General features: G+C 38.8%; 1 protein-coding gene across 1 annotated transcript in view; it reads right to left on the minus strand.

Annotated features, from left to right (window-relative positions):
- LOC126378847 (uncharacterized) overlaps positions 1-18,157 on the minus strand; it is a 38,465-nt gene extending 20,308 nt beyond the window's left edge. Inside the window, exon 1 of the mRNA XM_050027307.1 lies at positions 17,913-18,157. Within this exon, the coding sequence (XP_049883264.1) occupies positions 17,913-17,945 (33 nt within the window). The 5' untranslated portion in view covers positions 17,946-18,157. The remainder of the gene's footprint in view (positions 1-17,912) is intronic.
- Between the last annotated feature and the right edge of the window lie 3,490 nt (positions 18,158-21,647).

Genomic DNA, 21,647 nt, shown 5'->3' on the forward strand with positions numbered 1-21,647 from the left:
TGAAAAGTTTGATAATAGGGAGTTGTCTAAGCAAAAGAGTGTCTGATTGAAGATGGTTTTCATTACCCCGGTGGCAAATATGCGTGTATTAGAAATTAGGACGTGGTGCGATTCAAATCAGACTGTTATGCATATATATAAGAATCATGCATGATTAAGTACTTTAAATCTATGTGGTGGCATGTTACAAGTACATTCGTACTGCGGTAATATAATTATTGTGGCTACAATGTACTCTTATATTTACACAACGATGTGTAATCTTTGTTCTGATTTATGTTGTTAGACGTACCTTCTTATTGAAATAATTATGATTTCTTACTAATGCATGAACTTGTAATTACAACTGGTGTAATTACAAGTCTCCAGTGCCTCCGTGGTCTAGCGGTTAGAGCGTTAGGCTCACGATCTGGAGGTCCGGGTTCGATTCCCGATGGGCACGTTATGCCCTTGGTCCCGGCTAGTAGCCGTAAAAACTCCTCCACCAACCCGCAGTATAGCAGCGTGGTGGGGTATCCTCCATTATAATGCAAACATGAATTCGAAAACAAAATTGACAATCAGTGGTTTAGGCCTGTACTGGATTCGAATTGGCGACCTCAAAGTGAGAGTTCTACCAACTGGGCTACCACGGCTCTTCCTGCACGTCAGTCTTATTATTATTTATATAGCAATAATATAAATAGTCTTTATAATATTAAACAACGTTCGATACAATTCTGAAGTTGAAATCGCCGGAGGATGGAGCACGGAATGTCTGTTGTCATTTCCGCTACGTTGCACGCTAGCTCGAATTGATCGGTTTTCTGTACGCTATTATTCTGTTCATTCAAGTAAATAGTAATACAATTGTACTAATAACTAAGTCGTATCTAATATACAAGTTTAATACTTCAGGACTTCGATAACGACCTTGTTGGCGTGGCCGACGATTTCCCTCATGCAACGCTTATATCTCGTGTGTGTTGTGAAGTGGAATACCAGCCTCATCAACTCAGGTGTCAGGGTTATTATTGAGTCGTAAAAGGCCCCTGACAAGGCCTGAGGCCTATGGCCGATTAGAAAGAAAAATAGAAACAGAGTCGCCAAAGGCCCCTGGCCTGTGACTTGGGGTCGATTAGAAAGAAAAAAGAAACGTTAATTACGGGAATCAGCACCATTGTGTAAATAAATTATTATTAAATACTTACCATTTTATTTTGTACTATTGAGAGGCGGAGGACGGGAGTCCTAGTACGGCTATGAAATAGAGTACTCCCGCTAATAATTATCGGCGAGAGACGTGTGTGTGTCTTCCTTGTAAAGATGATGGTACACAGAACTCAAAAATAATATTGTCGCCTTATTATTATATCTGGGCGCCATCCCACTTGCGTCAGACAGAGTACTGCGGGGCGGAAGGCAAGAGGGAAACCACTGCCCTATTTTCCCTAAAACGTAGCATGAAGAATGCTACAACGACAAGAGCGTGGCTCTTAAATTAGTGATGATTTACCAATGTGTGATTACATTTTCATTTCTTTATTTTGTTGTTCTTTGTCTTCCATTTCGTAATCCCCCATCCATTGATGCGTTCTAAATTCAACATGTCCAAACCGCCTTTCCGCTCTCAATGATATTCATTACACGAAAGAAATAAGACAAAAGAAACAACCAGTTTTGATGTCACCAGAGATAAAGCAATAGTGTTGCAACCTCACCACTTAACTGTAAGTTCAACCACCATCAGTGCTTTACACAATCAAGTTTCAATGTTGTTGTAATCCTACTAAGTACTTATGTTCTTTTGGCGAAATTACCCATGTTCAACTTGTTACGTTTTAGTTTTTAACATTGCACATACAAAACATGAAGGCCAAGTCCAGAATCGCGACAACAAACATTTCAGGACCCCGATACCGACCTCAACGGCGTCCCACTAGGGTCGATTAGTTCTTTGAAATCTGAGAGCATTATCTCTCAGACGACCACGCCGGCGGGGTCGGTATCGGGGCAGTCAGTCGAAACATACACATACATACATAAACTTACGTCTACTTCCCACGGGGTAAGCAGAGATTATGGAATTTCATTTGTTTTGATCCTGACACACTTCTCTTGCTCGAAACCCTCGATGTATTTAATTCTCTCGGTTCCCGCGCAGAGCCTGCTGCATTACTTTATGTTTGAAATGACGCGATAGTCTAATGTTTATACCGGTCATATGCATAGACCTCGTATAAATAGACAGTCAATCTCTGTAAAAACATGTCTGCGACGCCGTGTAACGACACTGAACAACTGATATTACACTTTATTTACACAACTAGGAGGGAACGTTAGGCCGTTGGTCCCGGCTATTAGCCGTAACAACACCTTCACCAACCCGCATTGGAGAAGCGTGGTGGTTTATGCTCTATACCCCCTCCGGTTGATTGAGGGGAGGCCTGTGCCCAGCAGTGGGACGTATTTTATAGGCTATTTATGTTAAGTTATGTAACATCTTAATTTGAGATATCCAACTTATGCTATTGACGTAAGTACATTAACTTAATGTCATCTACAACACGGATCGGACGCTTTTTTGACTCCTTAGCGAACGTGAGTCTATTTGTTTATAGTATGTCAGTGGTCATTACGGTGTAATTTATGTTTTTTTTATGACGTTTTATAAACCTGGCAACCTAGAGGCTATAAGGGCGGGAAGGGAAGGTCGGTGTAATCTCATGATATATCTTAACAGTTCTTAATTTTAACAGTCACGTGTGCCCTTCGTTGTGCAATAGATTGCGCCTGCACAGGGCTGAGGTTTTAAACTAATTAATGACACGCAACTCACGCCTGTTATCCTAGAAGGGGAGGGCAGAGTCACAAGTTGTCGGAAGACAACTTATAGCACTTGGGTCTTGGTCTTTATTTTGATACTTGATGTCTTTATTTTGACGTGACTTATTGTAGATTTGCCGCAGGTGGCATTAACTACTTGGCCGGACCAATGGGGAGCGCTGAAGGCTCTCACCCGGTACAATGTTTTAAGACAACAGGCCTGAGGGTGCCCAGTTGGGCGCGAACCTCGGCTCAGGGCGTCGTCTGGGAGGAAAAATAATTGAAAGAATTAATCGACCCTAGTGGCTCGATAGCGATAAGCGCTGATTGAGGGAAGTCGTCGACCACGCCGGTGGGGTCGGTATCGGGGTCCTGAAGTGTTTGGTGTTGCGAGCTGATTGGCTGCCTCTATGGCTAGAGTAATCGGGTCGTCGGGATCGTATATCGCACTTGGTACTCATGGCCTAAGAAGTATGGTCAAAATATAATTAAGCCAATTTGGCTTGGTGCTAATAATTGAACGGCAATCATCATCAAGCCTGTATCCTCGAAGGGCGAATAGGTTAGTTACTAGTCAAATCAGTTATTAAACTACAGTTTAATAAACGTCAAAACACGAAATTACTACCTATAGCATTTACTTGTATGAAAAGTTCACTGTGACGTCATAGAAAAACGTGATAAAATGTCGGACTTGTTATTACGTTGTTTTAAGTTTACGCATTCATTCGTTCATTCATTTATTTATTTGCATCATGTGTATCATCATCATCATATCATGTACGCGGTTCATCATAAAAAATAAAATAAATAAATATGGATCTACATACCCCACTCCAATCTCATCAGTCATCCCGTGATCATGGCACTTGCAACAGTGTCGAAATATCGGGAGTCTCATATCCCTGCTTTAAACGGGGTAAGAACCCGTTATTATGTGTTTTAATCATTATTACGTTTTTCGTGATTAAAATTCATAAATAAGTCAAATAGAAAAAAGAAAATGTTTTAGATCTGTCTTTATTTAGTAACCAGAATTTCATAATTCATCTTGAACCTAATACACGACCCAATGTTTTTACGGCTAATAGCCGGGACCAACGACTTAACGTGCCCTCCGAAGCACGGAATCATCTTACTTTTACGGACAATCAGGTGATTCAAGCCTTAAAAGCCTTTACCAAACAAAGGAGTCTCAAAGTGATTTCTACAATGTCCCCATCGGGAAATGAACCCGGAACTTCAGATCGTGAGCCTAACGTTCTAACCACTAGACCACGGAGGCTGTTAAGTAGTACTTATGTGGGTAAGAATATTGTTATCAAATATGGATCGTGGTTTCTAAACTAATATTACATTTTGCAGCAAGTATATTGTTATTATTGTTAGGTTTATGAGCGTTCAATAAAGTATATTATATCGCGGGTAATAAATTCTTATTGCACAATTAATAGCCCTTCGGCCTCACTGGAAATACTAGGTATATATTACCTATTACTCACAATATTACGCTGTGGTTCCTTTTGTCCGGCGAAGTAGTTAATGCCATCTAAGGCAACCCAATAAGTTACTTAAAAAAAGCTGTTTTTCTTTCTTATAAGTAAACACTTGTGGCGATACGGCTCACCACCTATCGCGTTAGTCTAACAGAAAGCGCAGTGAAGCGTGGATATTCAGTTCATCATGCGATGGATGCGCCTCTGACTAGCTCAATTTGGAATATACTTAGTCTTAAGCTTATGTTATGTTTATGTTCTTTTTCTGCTGGGTTGGCTGTGTACATCGCAAAATAAAGACGAGTGTCGCGAAATAAAGTGAAGTGACGGTGACGGAGTTACACCGCGAAACCCTGTGCGGAAGTATAGTGAATAAATTCGTTTCTTCTTGGACTCAGTGAGTTTCCTTCCAATCCCGAAACCCACTTCCGTAACAATATTGTAGAAATTGCAGTGAAACGTGGGTACTCAGTTCATCATGCGATGGATGCGCCTCTGACTAGCTCAATTTGGATTATAGACGTAAGCGTATGTTATGTTTAATGTTCTTTTCTGCTGGACTGGCTGCTGGCTTAAATATTGTGCCGGATTGACAATGTCACATCGCATAAACAAACTCTGCAACCAGAGACTTCTGGAATGTCACCGTAAATTCTTCCTAAGCGGCATCCTTTTCTGGCGCATAGCAGCGTCCTTGTTTTTCTTTACTAGAAAGTTCCACCCGAGATTGTTCGAGAAAAGAGTCTACTATTCGGCGCGGGAAGAGCAAGTTGTTCAGTTCAGTTTCTAAAGCGATCGGAGCAAGAAGAAGAAGTGAAAAAGTAAAGTAAGGAAAAGTGGAAGTGAAGAACAGTGTTTCAAGCAGTGTAAAGTGTATTGTTAAGCGCAATGTTAGTGCAGTGCTAGTGTCGTATTTCGTGCTGTGTTCGAGTGTCGCGAAATAAAGTGAAGTGACGGTGACGGTCACCGCGAAGCCCTGTGCGGAAGCTGTACCGTGTGTAAAGTGAATAAATTCGTTTCTCCTTAGACTCATTGAGTTTCCTTCCAATCCCGAAACGCACTTCAGTAACAATATTAGATAAAAATTGCAGTGAAACGTGGGTACTCAGTTCATCATACGATGGATGGATGGATGGTGGCTTCTGAGTAGCCCCGATGTGGAATATAGAGGAAAGCTTCTTCTCTTCTGTCGTGTGGATTGTGAGGTGAATTACCAACCCCATCAAGCCTGGTGTCAGGGTTATTTTATTACTAAACAAACTAAGCTAAGGTAATCTTATGTTACGTTTATGTTCGTGTGGGTTGGCTGCTGGCTTAAATATTGTATAAATACGTAAGTACATATGAAATTGATGCTTACATTGTAAATAATCGATTGAGCACAATTACCCACACATCATTAATTTTATGTAAATATAATTAGTTCGTTGTTCTAAATACGCTGATTTGGCCATTGCTTCGCTTTGATCGAAAACTTCAAGTATTTTTTTACATACATAAAACTTAGGCCTATTTCCCACCAGGGTAAGCAAAGACTATGGAATTCGATTTCTTCGATCCGGACACACTTCAAGAAAACACACCTCACTAAGGATTGGAACTGTCTGCCTGCTATAATCTGGTAGTCCTCAAGGCTAGAGTGAATAGGTATTTGCTAGGAAAGCGGGATTCACCCTAGACCACACCGTCACTTATCATCAGGAGAGATTGTGGTCAAACGCGAGCCTATTTTATTTAAAAAAAAATCTTTCTTTCTCGACATTATTTTTTTAATGGCAGTTTTTCATCTATAAAGTTCTATATTGAATGTACCTACACATTTAAAAGCAGTATAACGATTCTGACGTAAGGGTTATTATTGAGCCGCCAACGGCCCCTGACATGGTTCATGTAACGACTACTTAATTCAGTACAGTAAGTAGTAACCGGGACTCACGGCTTAACGTGCCTGAAGCACGGATCATCTTACTTTTTGGACAATCAGGTGATCAGCCAGTAATGCCCTAACCAAACTAGGGATCACAAAGTGAATTTTTGTGATACGTCGGAACCTCCGGATCGCGAGCCTAACGCTCAACCACTGGACCACGGAGGCCGTTAATATAGAGTAAAACCATATATAAAACAAGTTGCACTGGCTGTATTATATCAGAGATCTAGTACTCAACAACAGTACCTAGGTTACCTGTCTGGTTAGATAACATAACAGGTGGGCCAGGAACAAACTAGCAGAAGCCTTTCTAGTCTTAGTGAGATTCTTATCTTACAGATATATAACACAACCTAAAACAGCCTATACTATATTAAATTGTATAAGAATATTATATTATATATAATATTTATTTTAAAGAACGTCTATGGTTGCCCTGTGCCGTGGTTTTTCTTGCAGCTTCGTTTCCCCAGCTATACATATATACTTCATTTTCCCCGGTTGTGAGAAGCTGCAGTAGTTTTAGGCGGATGAGATTTTATTTGTGTAAAAGATGACGATTCAAAGTGTAACTTTGTTACCTACTGAATAAATAAATTTTTGAATTTGAATACGTCCCACTGCTAGATACAGAATTCTCCTCAGTCAAGCGGAGTATGGAGCATATTCCACCTTGCTGCTCCAGTAGTATCCAGCCAGTTAAGTATAAAATACAGTACTTACCAAGGTATTTTATTTATGTCTGGATTATGTCAACCACACAAAACTATATGCTTAAGTATAATGTATTTTTATTGACCGGTAGTTTTATTTCCTTATAACAGAAGACAACATGCACTTAAATTTTTAATTATTACAATTCATATCTTAGAATAAAGAATATTATGTATTAAGACGTCAGTAGGTCGCTCTTAGTTCCCACCGGGGTAAGCAGATACTATGGAATCCCATTTGCTTCGATTCTCATACACTTCTTCTTGTTGTAAATGTATATGTGTGTCGTAGATTTATTTTACCTAAATAAACTTTTTTATTATTATTACTTCTCTTGCTACCTCCACATTCACCAATCGTTTCATATACGCACGCCGGTTCAGAGGAGATCGACATTTTAAGGACGTAATCTACGATCCCGACGACCCGATTACTCTAGCCATAGAGGCAGCCAATCAGCTCGCGACACCAAACACTTCAGGACCCCGATACCGACCCCGCCGGCGTGGTCGACGATTTCTCTCATTCAGCGCTTATCGCTATTGACCCACTAGGGTCGATTAATTCTTTCAAATATTTTTCCTCTCAGACGACGCCCTGAGCCGAGGTTCGCGCCCAACTGGGCACCCTCAGGCCTGTTGTCTTAAACGTTGTACCGGGTGAGAGAGCCTTCAGCGCTCCCCATTTGTCCGGCCAAGTAGCTAATGCCATCTGCGGCAAATCTACAATAAAACACGTCAAAAAAAAAGAAAAATAAAAGAGGAGATCGACATCTATAGACATCTCCAATTAAAGTAAATTCTACTAACTTATTAGTAAGTAGATAATATTAATTAAGTTATGTAAGTAAGTAATATTAAAACAGTCAAAAGTGAATACATATTATGTAAATTTCAGTTGAAGAAGGAAAAGGAAACCGACATGTAATAGAAGTAACAACATCAAGGTAATCCGGATTTAACTGGTAAATAATTATACAAAATAATAATTAAAATACTTACTAAATAATTAAGGTCACACTAGATCAAAAGTAAGTAGATTAAAGAGGGCGCGTACCTTAACTACAAGTGGTTCGCCTTTATCCTTAAAGGCAACATTTTATTTGAGTGGGATAATATACGTGCGAAGCCACGGGCGGGAAGCTAGTGTAGGTACCTACTTTAGAACATTCTTGAATTTCTGATTCTGATTTTGATCATTCTTGAAAACTACATTGACTTATATAAGTACTAGTTTAGTAATGTACTTATAGTATTTTTTTATTTTTTTTCTTTACACTTCTCGTTAAAATTAATTCATATATAAAAAAAAAATGCAAAATGACTAGGCATCCAGTACAGGATTCGTCAAGAAACAAATCTATATTATACATATAGCCAGTCAAGGGCAAAATACTTATATAAAAAAACTACATTTTGAATTTGGAATTATAATACAAAATGGTAATGACCTGAATGATATAATCACATATTACTGTCTAATTAATTAGAACATAGGTGTACGCTGTAGACTATTTATTTACCCGACTGCGAAGAAAAAAGAGGGTTATGTGTTAGTCTTGCTATGCATGATGTCACTGTTGTTTAACATGCATATTTCTTACCATATTTATTTATATGCATATTTAAAACTGGTAAATGTGACGGATCGGGAGGAGACGAACCAAGAAAGTGTGGGTGTGGATTGTGTGAAGAAGGGTATGTCTGTGTCTGAGATGAATAAGAATAGAATAAAAGAAAAATATTTTATTGCCAGTAACAATTTTTCATTTTTAGTCAGACAGGCAGTCGCTTATGTAAAAAAAACTTTCAAAATTTTCAGTTTAGGTAACTGGACCCTGTGAAAAACGGGATGGTCCCGGCTGCAGTCTAGGGAGATGAATTTAAGAGGCACACTCTTATCGGTGTAGCATTTTTACTTTTTTTAGGGAAAATAGGATAATTAAATAAATTAATAAGTAAGTAAGTATGTTAATTTTCCAAAACGGAAATGCTTGCTTCAACTACAAATGGGAACGGATGGAAAGATGTTTTTGAATTTTTTACCTAGCAGTGAGTGGATACAGGCTGAGTAGATAGTAGATAAGACAAAATAGAGATAGTAATAATAATACGTTATAGAGAAGTAGAACCCAGCTAACAAGACTGGTTATCATTAAAAGAAAAAACAAAACTAGTTTGATCATCGTGCCGCTATTTTCAACAAAATAAGAATTTGATACAGTAAAAAAAACCTCTGAGGCTCTGCGAGGTAGTCAGGACATTAAAACAGTAATTTTTCCATAGCAACTTTGTGACTCACGTTTTTATGAGTAATATTTTAAGTTTTTACAACATTCTAGGGACAAACAACGATCTTTCATTTTTTAAAGTGTATTATTGTACCTCAAATAATAATGAAGTATGTCAATTTGGGAAGACACTGGCTCCTGAAATACTGTTTATGTATACTAGTTTAGGAGTCGAAGAGTCTTATTTAATATTTGTCCCTTGTTTGATGTACTCAATCCGCACTAGGCCCGCGTGATGGTTTAAGGCCCGACCTCCCTATCCATCCATAGGGAAAGCCCGTGCCCCAGCAGTGGGGACGTTAATGGGCTGATGATGATGATGATGTACTCCATAAACTTTCTTTCTTTCATTCTTTCTCATTTAAGTAGCGCTTTTCGCGAGTCGATTAATCATTTCCGGACAAGAGTGAATGCTATAATTATGCAGCAAGTCTTCAATAAGTCACGACAGAAAATGACGATTAAAATAATATACAATCCTCTCAGACCAACCAACTGTGCCCAGTTCTCAGTTCAGGACTGAGAGTGCCTTCTCACGCCTATTGTCTTATATTTTGTACCAGGTGAGAGCCCTCATCATCATCATCAGCCCATTAACGTCCCCACTGCTGGGGCACGGGCCTTCCCTATGGATGGATAGGGAGATTGGGCCTTAAACCATCACGCGGGCCCAGTGCGGATTGGTGGTTATTAACGACTGCTAATGCAGCCGGGACCAACGGCTTAACGTGTTTTCGCAACACGGAGGAGCTCGAGATGAAAACTTTTTTTTTGTGGTCACCCATCCTATGACCGACCTTTGCGAAAGTTGCTTAACTTCAACAATCGCAGACCGAGCGCGTTTAGCGGTACGCAACCGAGCTCCTCGAGCCCTAAGCGCTCCCTATTAATTAGATCAAGTAGTTATGCTATTAGAGGCAGAGCTACGAAAATAGGTAAGCAGACCAGTCACGTCACAAAACAAAATTGGCTCACGTTTCTATTAAGTTTTTTAAGCATTCTTGAGACAAACAACCGTTAAAGCTGTCTTTATGTCTCTGACGAAATAACAAGACGTATTTTACCACTATTATTGTGATATTTTAGTTCTGAGTTGCTTATTTTTTTTATGCGAACATTTCACCTGATGGGACGTGATGATACGACCTAGGTAGAGCATGGTAATCTAGATTTAATAGGGTAATCATAATCAATCATTTCTTTGCAAGAACATAAAGTCGATTTTATTCTAAGTAGAACTGCATGTATTCAACCTGCAAGCAGGAGTGCATACATATATTTATATAATTATATTATGATTAATAGACTTATAGAGACTCGTAAAGGGAGGCTCGTGACCAGCAGTGGGACCTGTATAGCATTATGTTAATGTCAGAGTCCGTAGTCTAGAGGCCCTACCGAGTAAGACGAAGCCGATTCAGATTGGAGCAAATCGAACATCGATTTGATTCTGTCGTACCGTACCGCGTAAGCAGCCAAGATGGCCACACGATAGAAGAAGAAGCTAAAATCTCACTATTAATAACAGTACTAAGTATATCTTTTTTTTTTGACGTGACTTATTGTAGATTTGCCGCAGATGGCATTAATTACTTGGCCGGAAGTATTATATCATAATAAATATAGCAAATCCAGTGACGTGTCGTTTCAGCTCCAGCCAAGCTCCATTTGTCCAGGCAAGTAGTGAATATTATCCGAGGAAAATCTACGACTAGTTGATTGACCGTGTATTATAAACACGTGTAACATGCCGGTAGAGTTTTTTGAAGGTCCCTAACTTGGTTAACCTTATAATAACAGCCTACCTACTCAATAGCCGGAATTAATAGTTTTCAAACAATGAGCTACATCGGTATTAAAATAAACATACATACATACATAAACTCACGCCCGTAATCCCAAATGGGGTGGGCAGTGCCACAAGTAATCAAAGACAACTTGCAGCCACTGTTGATACGAAGTCCTAAGATGGATATGATGAACCTTATGGTGATAAGGGATCAGCCTATCGCCCATAACATTAGTCCATCATGTTAGAGGACGCAATCCCTCTGTCGGTTTTTACGACATGCCCGGGAAGACAAGCAGCTGAACGTGTTCTATGTAAAAAAAAAAAAAAAATAATTTGTGTAAAATAAAATAATTTGGAATGTACTTAACCTATTTCTGTTATAAATAAGTAATAGGTGTTAAAATATTTTGAAATTAGAATTTGATGTGAATTGGCTCATCAATGAAGGATGTTTCAGGCTACGTTCCCCAAACACAACTATAGATGGCGCTGTACAGATTTAACGTGATAATTACCTAGTTTCTCATTGCTCGGGTACATAATTATTCGAAAATATAGTGTAATGAAATGACAGAATCATGTATTTGATATTAGGATCAGATATGTACTTATAGAATTATATTGCTTCTCTTTATTTTGATCAAAATAATAATGGGTGGATGTGTTGTGCCTGAATGTAATAACAAGGGTCATCATTTATACCCAAAAACAAAAATTAACGATGCATATACAGATATATGTATCTATTATAATATCCATGAAATTAGAAGGTTTTTGAAGGCACAGTACTGCGGCTGCGCTATCTATATATTATTTGGGGAACATAGCTTGGTAAGTACCTCGTTAATATTTGGTCGGATTAAAATACAGTAAGTATTACTCGAAAATATCAAAAAAAGTAATAAAATGTCCACCTGAGTCTATTTAGGCCGTAAGCCGTTAAGGAATAAGGGAGAGTCTCGGACGCAATTTATGAACGGAGTGTCCAGACTGTAATGTAATGTAATGTATTGTAATGAATGATCTATGACGTTGTAATGATCCCAACCGACTCGGAGTGTCAGTTACAAAAAAAATTTCGGGAAGACAAACAGCTGAACAATTTCTGGAGCCACATTGAAGCAAGTTTATCTACAAAAGTAATATTGCTATTTGTCATTTATGTTTGCGTTGCGCACTTACTTTTATGTACATCATCATCATCATCATCAGCCCATTAACGTCCCCACTGGTGGGGCACGGGCCTTCCCTATGGATGGATAGGGAGAACGGACCTTAAACCGTCACGCGGGCCCAGTGCGGATTGATGGTTTGACTGCTAATGCAGCCGGGACCAACGGCTTAACGTGCCTTCCGAAGCACGAAGGAGCTCGAGATGAAAACTTTTTTTTGTTGTCACCCATCCTATGACCGGCCTTTGCGAAAGTTGCTTAACTTCAACAATCGCAGACTGAGCACGTTTACCGCTGCGCCACCGAGGTCCTCAACAATTTTTATGTCCACAAATGTTAAATTGCTACCCCCAGTTTTTATTCGTTCACAGTAGAAGCAAATACATTACTCTTAGTACATAAAGGTTAGTAAATGTAAAGGCTAAGTCTAACTCGCGTTTCCCTCGGATGCCCGGTGATTGGTTAGCGGTCAAAGTTGTCGCTAGGGTGTTCACTAAACCAATATTTACAAGGACATAAATAATGGCCCCAAATATGTTTCTAATATTTTGCTTTGATAAAATATTAAGTAAGTATTCCAAAACTTATGTTACATACTTAGTAATACAAAGTTCAGGGCAGGGCGGTTAAAAAGGCGACATCGAAGCAATTCATCTAAAAAAGCAATTTGACATTTACGCATATAAAAGTAAGTGCGCAATGCAAAGAAATATCAAATAGCAATATTGCTTTTTTAATGAATTGTATCGATGTGGCCTTTTTAACCCCCCAGTAGTCACTCTGTTTTGTAAACAATAACCAAACTTTTGCTAAATATTTTTTGTCAGTGTAAATATCTGGTTATCATAGTAACCATTTTGAAACACATATCAATGATTCAGATTGTTAATAACTTATGCCTCTGCTCACCCCAACAATAATTGAGGGCACGATTGTTTGCATATGTAACATAGTGGCCATTAACATAACACGTTCCGGGACAGAAAGTTAAGAGGCGAGAGGTTAAAATCTCTTCAAATTGACGTCATGAATTTTGTTTCCCACACATTTCTTTTTGCTCACAGATTTCTACTTAAAAATCCTTTGGATGTGACACTATTCGGCACCCATACCTCAGAATACGTCATTCTACCGATTATAATTGCCATATTCAAGCTCGAAGCCTATCGTCGACAGAGTTAGTGACATTGTACGAGTTTTTTGTATGATGTGGAACGGGTTAAGTAGATAGGTAGGTAAGTAAATCCGCTGTAATTTTCTATGATCGCTTCTTTTTAATTGAGGATTGTGGTATTGTGGTGACTACCGGATTCTATAATTGACTGGAGATTTGTCTGTAATAATCTGCAATTACTGGTGCAGAAGTTTTTATTCTAAGAACATTACCTACCTACTTATTCGGACCTTCAAATAAACAATCGTATTACTCTATGTAACAAATTACTTAACTACCTATGTCTTATCTATTATCTTAATGTGGGGAAGTCCGTTCACCCACGATTTTGACGTTCTTAATTAATATCCCTTGACTGTTCGTAATGCCCTACCTAATACGCCAAGGAGATATATCATTTCAATACCGAAAGCGCGTTTGTTTTTTCCTCCTGCGGCCTAGATTTCTAAACACAACAGATCAACGGTTAAACAATGAGGTTTAGATTTAAAAATACTTTGGTCTTAAGACAAGTAAGGTGTTAAATAATCAGTAAAATAATGTATATGTCGCTTAGGGGACATAAAAGTTTTAAAATAATAATCTTTTGGGTCTTGATATTATGTATTTCTTCCTATAATGTTTACAAAAACAAGAATTGTTGGTAATCGTGACTTGATATCCGCTGTCAAAAATAGTGTTGCCAGGTGACACTTCGTAGTAAAAAATTAAAAAATAAGCCAGAGGCGCGGCGTAACTGCATATAATAATAATTCTCCTGCCAACCCTGAGGGGGCCGGTTTGGAACCTGTTTGCTGACGGACACAGGTGGAATATATTAGAATGCCAGGTCGTACTTGGACTAGAACCCCGGTTTTGGGAAAAATGTCGATTTACTACCTGCACGTCTACAAGGTGATAATATAGTGCCGTTATTTATTTTAGTAAATAAAACTCTAACGCATAGAGTTTAAAGTTATCAATAGTATGTACAGTCATGAGCAATATAATGTACCCACTTTAAGACTCTGTCGCACTAACATATTTGACATTTAGTGAGACTTACAGTTTACATACATACATAAACTAATAATCAAAGACAACTTGCAGCCACTGTTACAGTTAACTTACAGTTAGTGACTTACAGTTTAATTTGTCAAAAAAGTTAATGTGACATGAAGTACAAAAAGTATACATATTAATGCTCGTGACCGTACCCGAAAGACGTAATATACGATTCTGACAACCTAATTGCTACCTCTATTGCTAACTCTAGCAATAGAGGCGGCCAATCAGCTCGCGACAGCAAACATTTCAGTACCCCGATATCGACTCCGTCGGCGTGGTTGACGATTTCCCTCATTCAGTGCTTATCGCTATCGGCCTACTAGGGTCCATTCATCCTGTCAAATGTAATCTTCTCAGACGACGTGTTTTCGGAAGGCACGTTAAGCCGTTGGTCCCGGTTACTACTTACTGATGTAAGTTTGTAGTCGTTACATGAGCCATGTCAGGGGCCTTTGGCGGCTCAATAGTAACCCTGACACCAGGGTTGATAATTCACCCTGCCCACCTACCAGGGTTTCACTTCACCTACCAGGTTGGTACTCTACCTCACAATCTACACGATAGAAGAAGAAGCTAAAATCTCACTATTAATAACAGTACTATATTTATTTATTTTTTGACGTGACGCCGGAAGTACTATATCATAATAAATGCTTACAAATATAGCAAATCCAGTGAAATAGTCATCATCACTGACTTGCCGTTTCAGCTCCACCCAAGCTCCATTTGGTCAGCCAAGTAGTGAATATTATCCGACGAAAACCTACGACTAGTTGATTGACCGTGTATATAAACACGCATAACATGCTAGTAGAGCTTTTTGAAGGTCCCTAACTTGGTTAACCTTATAATAATAGCCGGAATTAATAGTTTTACTTGTTTTTCATAAGTACACGATAGAGAAGACGACGTGTTGATCTGAGGTTCGCGCCCAACTGGGAATCCTCAAAATCCAAAATTTGTACCGGGTTAGCCTTGAGCGGTTCCATTTGTCCGACCAAGTAGTATGATTCAAGAGCGGGAGCGACAGCATGCTTGCTTTTTTTGACGTGACTTATTGTAGATGTGCCGTATATGGCATTATCTGCTGCGTCAGATTTTTTTTTTTTTGACGTGACTTATTGTAGATTTGCCGCAGATGGCATTAACTACTTGGCCGGTCAAATGGGGAGCGCTGAAGGCTCTCACCCGGTCTGCGTCAGAGAGCATGTTTGCGTAATATGCAAAAGATCTCATCACCTGGTAGACAATGTATCACCTTGATCTTGTGTTTTGAAAATTTGACCTTAACCGTCGCAATTTGTGATGAAACTCCTCGAAGTTAATAGTCCATTTAATTTGTACCCACGTAACTTTAGTGCTCGTGACGTTTCACGCCTGGTATTACTACGGGGTGGGGCAGAACCACAACTCACTGGAACCGCAAATAACTTGTACTTATAATTAGTTTTTTTTTGACGTGATACCTCAGATTGCATTGCTTAGCGGAGCAGGATTTATATTGATGTAAGTATAATATGTAAGTCAGACATATGGGGAGTGCTGAGGGCTCTCACTCGGTAGGTACAAAAATTTGTGCCAGACCCTGGTGCCCCGATGGGCCCAAACCTCGGCTCAAGGTCGTCTAAAACTATTACAAATACAAAATACAAATAATACTTTATTGCACCAAAACACCCATCCTATGACCGGTCTTTGCGAAAGTCGCTTAACTTCAACAATCGCAGACCGAGCGCGTTTACCGCTGCGCCACCGAGCTCCTCAACTAATAATATCAATTCGCATTGGGCCCGCGTGATGGTTTAAGGCCCGATCTCCCTATCCATCCATAGGGAAGGCCCGTGCCCCAGCAGTGGGCACATTAATGGGCTGATGATGATGATGCACCAAAATAAAAGTAAATAATTACAAAAGACTCTTAACTTAGGTACATGGCCAATGACGGCCTAACGCTTGATTATACTTGAAAGAATTAAACCGATAGCGATAAGTGCAAAATGAATGAATCGACCACGCCGGGATGGTCGGTATCGAGGTCCTGAAGTGTATATTGTCGTGAGATGATTAGCCGCCTCTATGGGTAGAGTAATCGGGTCGTCAGGATCATACACATCCTTCGGGTGCCAATACTCTTCGGTACCTACCGTACCTAAGCGGGATATGTTCCGAGCCCCAACTACTAGGGGACTTGTGTGATGCGGAGCCTTTTTTCCATCATGTATTATACCTCCATAAGTGTAGTTTATGTAGGTAAGTATATCTGTATACTATAATTTTATTGTCATCTAGGTATCATCAAATACAACTACGTATTTTAATGAATACAAATCATCTTCGTAATCTTCTACGGACATAATACTTAGATACACGTCAGTCGCTTTGACCTCGTGACATTGTTTTTTTTTTAATTATGCTACTTAAGTATACGTGGAACAATAACCTTCATCTGAGGCTTATTGTTTTCTAAGATATATAGGTACTTATGCACTTGTAAACTTTAAAGCAGTCGCTTCTGTAAAAAACCGGACCTGTAAAATTTTCAGGTTAAGTAAGCGAACAATATGTGAAAAACGGGATATGATAACGCTAAGGAGAATGTATATGCGCATATATTGAGATGATTGTCTTTAAACGGGTTTTTAGTCGTTAGCTGATAGATAAAGTATTATTAATAAATAAAGCATTTGTATCTGTGGACACAAGTCTACGGACACGATCCCTATCGGGGTGGGTTGAGCTACAAGCTGTCAGTAGGTAATTTGCAGCCACATTTGGTAACTGAGACTTCGGGAGGCACGTTAATGGATTGGTCTCGGCTACTAAGTAGTCCAAACGCCTCAACTAACCCGCACTGGAGCAGCGTGGTGGAATATGCTCTGTACCCTCTCCGGTTGATTGAGGGACGGCCTGTACCCAGTAGTAAGTATATAGGCTGTTTATGTTATTCGGTATAATATTAATTTTGAACCTTGTGACTAATATCCAGTCCATCACCCATTTACATAGTTCAGATTTAAAACACATTGGGATGATAATTCTGAGTGTCTATAGGTACATCATAATTCTGCAAGTATAAGTGTTTATGCGTACTTAGCTATGTATGAAAATTAACTTAAGTTCAAATTTACTCGTGTAATAAATTAAGTTTAAAAGCTTATACATAATTAATTATATAACGTGGCAAGTATGCCTATTATTAACATATTTCAAACAAATAATAATGAAGTAATTAAGTACAATAGAAAAATTATAAGTATTAATTATGCATGCATGATGACATGATTTTATCGTCATAATTCGTAAGTGAAAATCTAGTTTATTCGATATATTTTTGCCTGCACTAGTATTAAGTATCACTATTTGGCCAATGAGGAGTCTTAGCTCTTCGATTTGAACATCAATTAATTTCGGTAAGTATTTATATTTTTTTGCATCAATCAATTTGGTATCCCTAACAAGTTCCATCATAAAAAAATAAAATAATACACTAACCTCCAATCCGGTTCTCTCAAAATCCGAGATCATCACACACTGACTAAAATTATCTGGACGAGTTTGCTGTACAGTGTCATTTTATCACAAAAATATAATAATTATCACAATTAACACAAAAAATTGAATTATAAAATACTTTCGGAATGTGACGTAAATTTTTGTAAAAATTAAAAAAGTTATATTTTTTAATTTCGCGGTCAGGTGCGTTCTGAAGCGCGCGCGAGTTACGAATGCACGCAAGTTTGTTTCTATTGGCGCGCAACGCAACGGAAAAACATTCACCTTGATTTCCCGCGTTCAAAGCGGTTTGACGTTCGAAGCAAGGCGCTGTTGTAATGCTTCCTACTCTTAATTTTGACCACAGATTTTCGACTAAGATCTAATTTGAATTGACGTCACGTCCCTATATTTTGTTGTTATTTTTGCGTTGGTAGGTACGTAATAAAAAGGTTCTTTCGGTCTTCCTGTATGTTATAAATGTGATGAGATGATGATGGCATTTTGCATGATGGATGGAAGTTTAGACCTACGTATTAAAATTTTCCTTATTGGCTAGATAAGTCATGGTTAATACCAGGAATAGTTAATATAGTAAAGTAGTTTTATGGCTTTTATTTATTATTCTATAAAGTTACAATTTACAAGCAAAGGTTCAAGTACAATTTAGGTACTTATCTATAAATTATTGCTCAAAGAAGGCCGAATGCCTATAGTGATTAAAAACTTTTTGCAAAAGTTTTTAAGTTAAATAAGTAGTCCTGGCTCATTTCTACAGAAATAATATAATGAATGACATTAAATTGATATTCGAGTAAATGAATTTATTTTTAATTTTAATATAATGGCTTTTATTACTTTTTCTAAAGATATTTCAGCCAGAATGAACCGTTTTAGAATAAATAATTAATACGTAAGTATTTTTATAAAGAAAATCGAAAAGAGGCCTATTCTATGGAGATTGCAATACGTAATTATAATACTTACTCAAAGCGTTTCAAATGGTTTGGTTAACTCTACTTGGGCTAATAAATAGTATACGAGCAAAACGCTATAGTGATTATCTGCCCAGTGTTACGTGGTAACAGGAATGTTACCACTTTTACGTAATGGTAGGTATTGGAGTAGGTTACATTGAGAAACCGATCCTTAGATAATTCTGTTAAAGTACATTTCTCACAAGACACCGCGTTGTTTTATTTTTCTATTTGGCATGACTCAGATGGCATTAACTACTTAGCCGGACAAATGGGGAGCGCTGGGGGCTCTCATCCGGTACCTACAACAGTTAAGACGACATACCGCGCATCAACGCAGTTAGTGCTGAAGCGGGTCGGTAACATCGTATGTTACCCGCTGATGCCTACTCCGGCCATGGACTTAATGCTGTTTGAGCCAAACCTCACTCTCACTTCACTCTCATGTCAAAAAAGCTGAATGCCCAACACACGAACTACTGCTACAAAAGCTACAAACTACGTACGTTAGGTATATTAGTATACAGGGTGTCAGTGACATCGTAACGAAAACTTTGAGGGGTGATTGAGGCCATGATTCTGAGACGATTACAAGTGGAATTTTCCGTCGCAAAAGTATGGAACTGAAAATAATTAAAAAAAAACACAATTTTTTTATGAATATTCAGACTGAAAATTCCACTTGATATCAACTCAGAATCAGTGTCTGAACCATCCCCCTCAGTATTCGTTACAGTGTCACTAACACCCATACCTACTTGTATGGCTACCGTATGTACTTGTGCGGGGTGTAAGTGACATCGTAACGAATAATGAGGATGATTCAGCTGATTATTCTGAGTTAATGTCAAATGGAATTTTCCATCGCAAAAATTTTGAATTGAAAATAATTTTAAAAAACTAAAAAAAATCATGAATTTTGCGACGAAAAATTCCACCTGATATTAACTCAGAATCATGGTCTGAATCATCCCCCTGAGTATTCGTTACAATGTCACTAGCACCCTGTGTAGGTATGATCGCAGAACCCGACCCGAGTCCAATGTCATAGCCAGTTGTCACTCCAACTAACTATTTACAAGGCTTCTTGTCTTACCAAATATCATACTTACTTCCGACATACTGATAACGAGAAATATCAGTGAAATAAAAAGTGAATACGTAATATTAGTTCGATAATGGTGTTTATTTTAAGTGATACCTGACACTTTCTTATCCTCCGAACACACGTCAATTTAAGGCAGGAATTTTGAGGTTAGGTCGATCGATTATTTTCTAACACTACTCTTTTAAGGAGCACTACGAACTTTCACCAGATAACTGGTTAAAGGAAAAAACTATAGCATACCTCAAATAAAGACTATGGAAATCTTGGCCACGCATTATGCCACTCTATGCTTGGCTTAGTGCGTGAGGAACTCTTATTACCCAGTGTTAGTTGGTTAGTTGACTCCAAATTACAGAGTACAATTATAAGGGGCAATCTTCGTGTGCAAGCATCGGGTACAAGGCATTATAGACATGACATCCGTTGTGCAAACGCTTATTAGGTATATTATAACGACTAAACTTATTTAAAGAAATACCAAGGAGGTCCGTGTTGCTCTATCAGAAATGCCTACCTTACGGTCCGCGGAGGTCCATGTTTCTCTATGAGAAATGCCTACCTACGGTCCGCGGAGGTCCGTGTTTTTTTTTTTTTTTTTTTGGCATGACGCGGTTTGCGTATTTGCCACCGACAAAACGAGGAAACATTTCATAAAAATAAAAGGAATTTGCTCTATGAGAAATGCCTACCTTACGGTCCGCGGAGGTCCGTGTCGCTCTATGAGAAACGCCTACCTTACAGTCCGCGCAGGTTCGTGTTGCTCTATGAGAAATGCCTACCTTACGGTCCGCGGAGGTCCGTGTTGCTCTATCAGAAATGCCTACCTTACGGTCCGCGGAGGTCCGTGTTGCTCTATGAGAAATGCCTACCTTACGGTCCGCGGAGGTCCGTGTTGCTCTGTGCTACTGAAGAAGCCTGTAATCTCCTTTGTGATGAGAGCTTCAAGTTGTCTTTTGACGTATAAAGCTTGACTCACACATAGCTGGAAATCGAGTGAAGAGTCTAATAAAAGTATTTGGATTAGTTATGTCATTTTCTCCACATCTTGGTGGAAACTCACTCCAAAGCGATGTACCTAACTAATTAATTTGGCCGATTTTGGCTAGGTACATGTACCCACTTGGAACCCTATCGCAATATCATATTTGACATTTAATGAGACTTACGGTTTAATTTGTCAAAAAGATACTGTGACATGGTATCAAAAGGTATACATATTAGCACTCGTGACCGTACACCAGCTACTATGGTGCGATGCACTTAATTATTTCTTTGTAAGTTACCTACTTACCCTTTATAATTTAAGTTAAACAACTGATTGCTAACTGATGTTTAAATAACCTCTCTATCTTCTTCTTCTTATCGTGTGGGTTGTGAGGTGGAATACCAACCTCATCAACCCTGGTGTCAGGGTTATTACTGAGCCAGCAAATGCCCCTGACATGACTCATATGTAACGACTACATGCTTACATCAGTAAGTAGTAACTGGGACCAACGGCTTAACGTGCCTTCCGAAACACGGATCATCTTACTTTTGGACAATTAGGTGGCCTGTGTTGTCCTAACCAAACTAGTGATCACATAGTGATTTTTATGATATGTCCCCACCGGGATTCGAAACCGGGGCCTCTGGATCGTGAGCACATCA

Source organism: Pectinophora gossypiella, chromosome 2 (assembly GCF_024362695.1).
Source record: "Pectinophora gossypiella chromosome 2, ilPecGoss1.1, whole genome shotgun sequence".
In the NCBI taxonomy this organism is placed as follows: domain Eukaryota; kingdom Metazoa; phylum Arthropoda; class Insecta; order Lepidoptera; family Gelechiidae; genus Pectinophora; species Pectinophora gossypiella.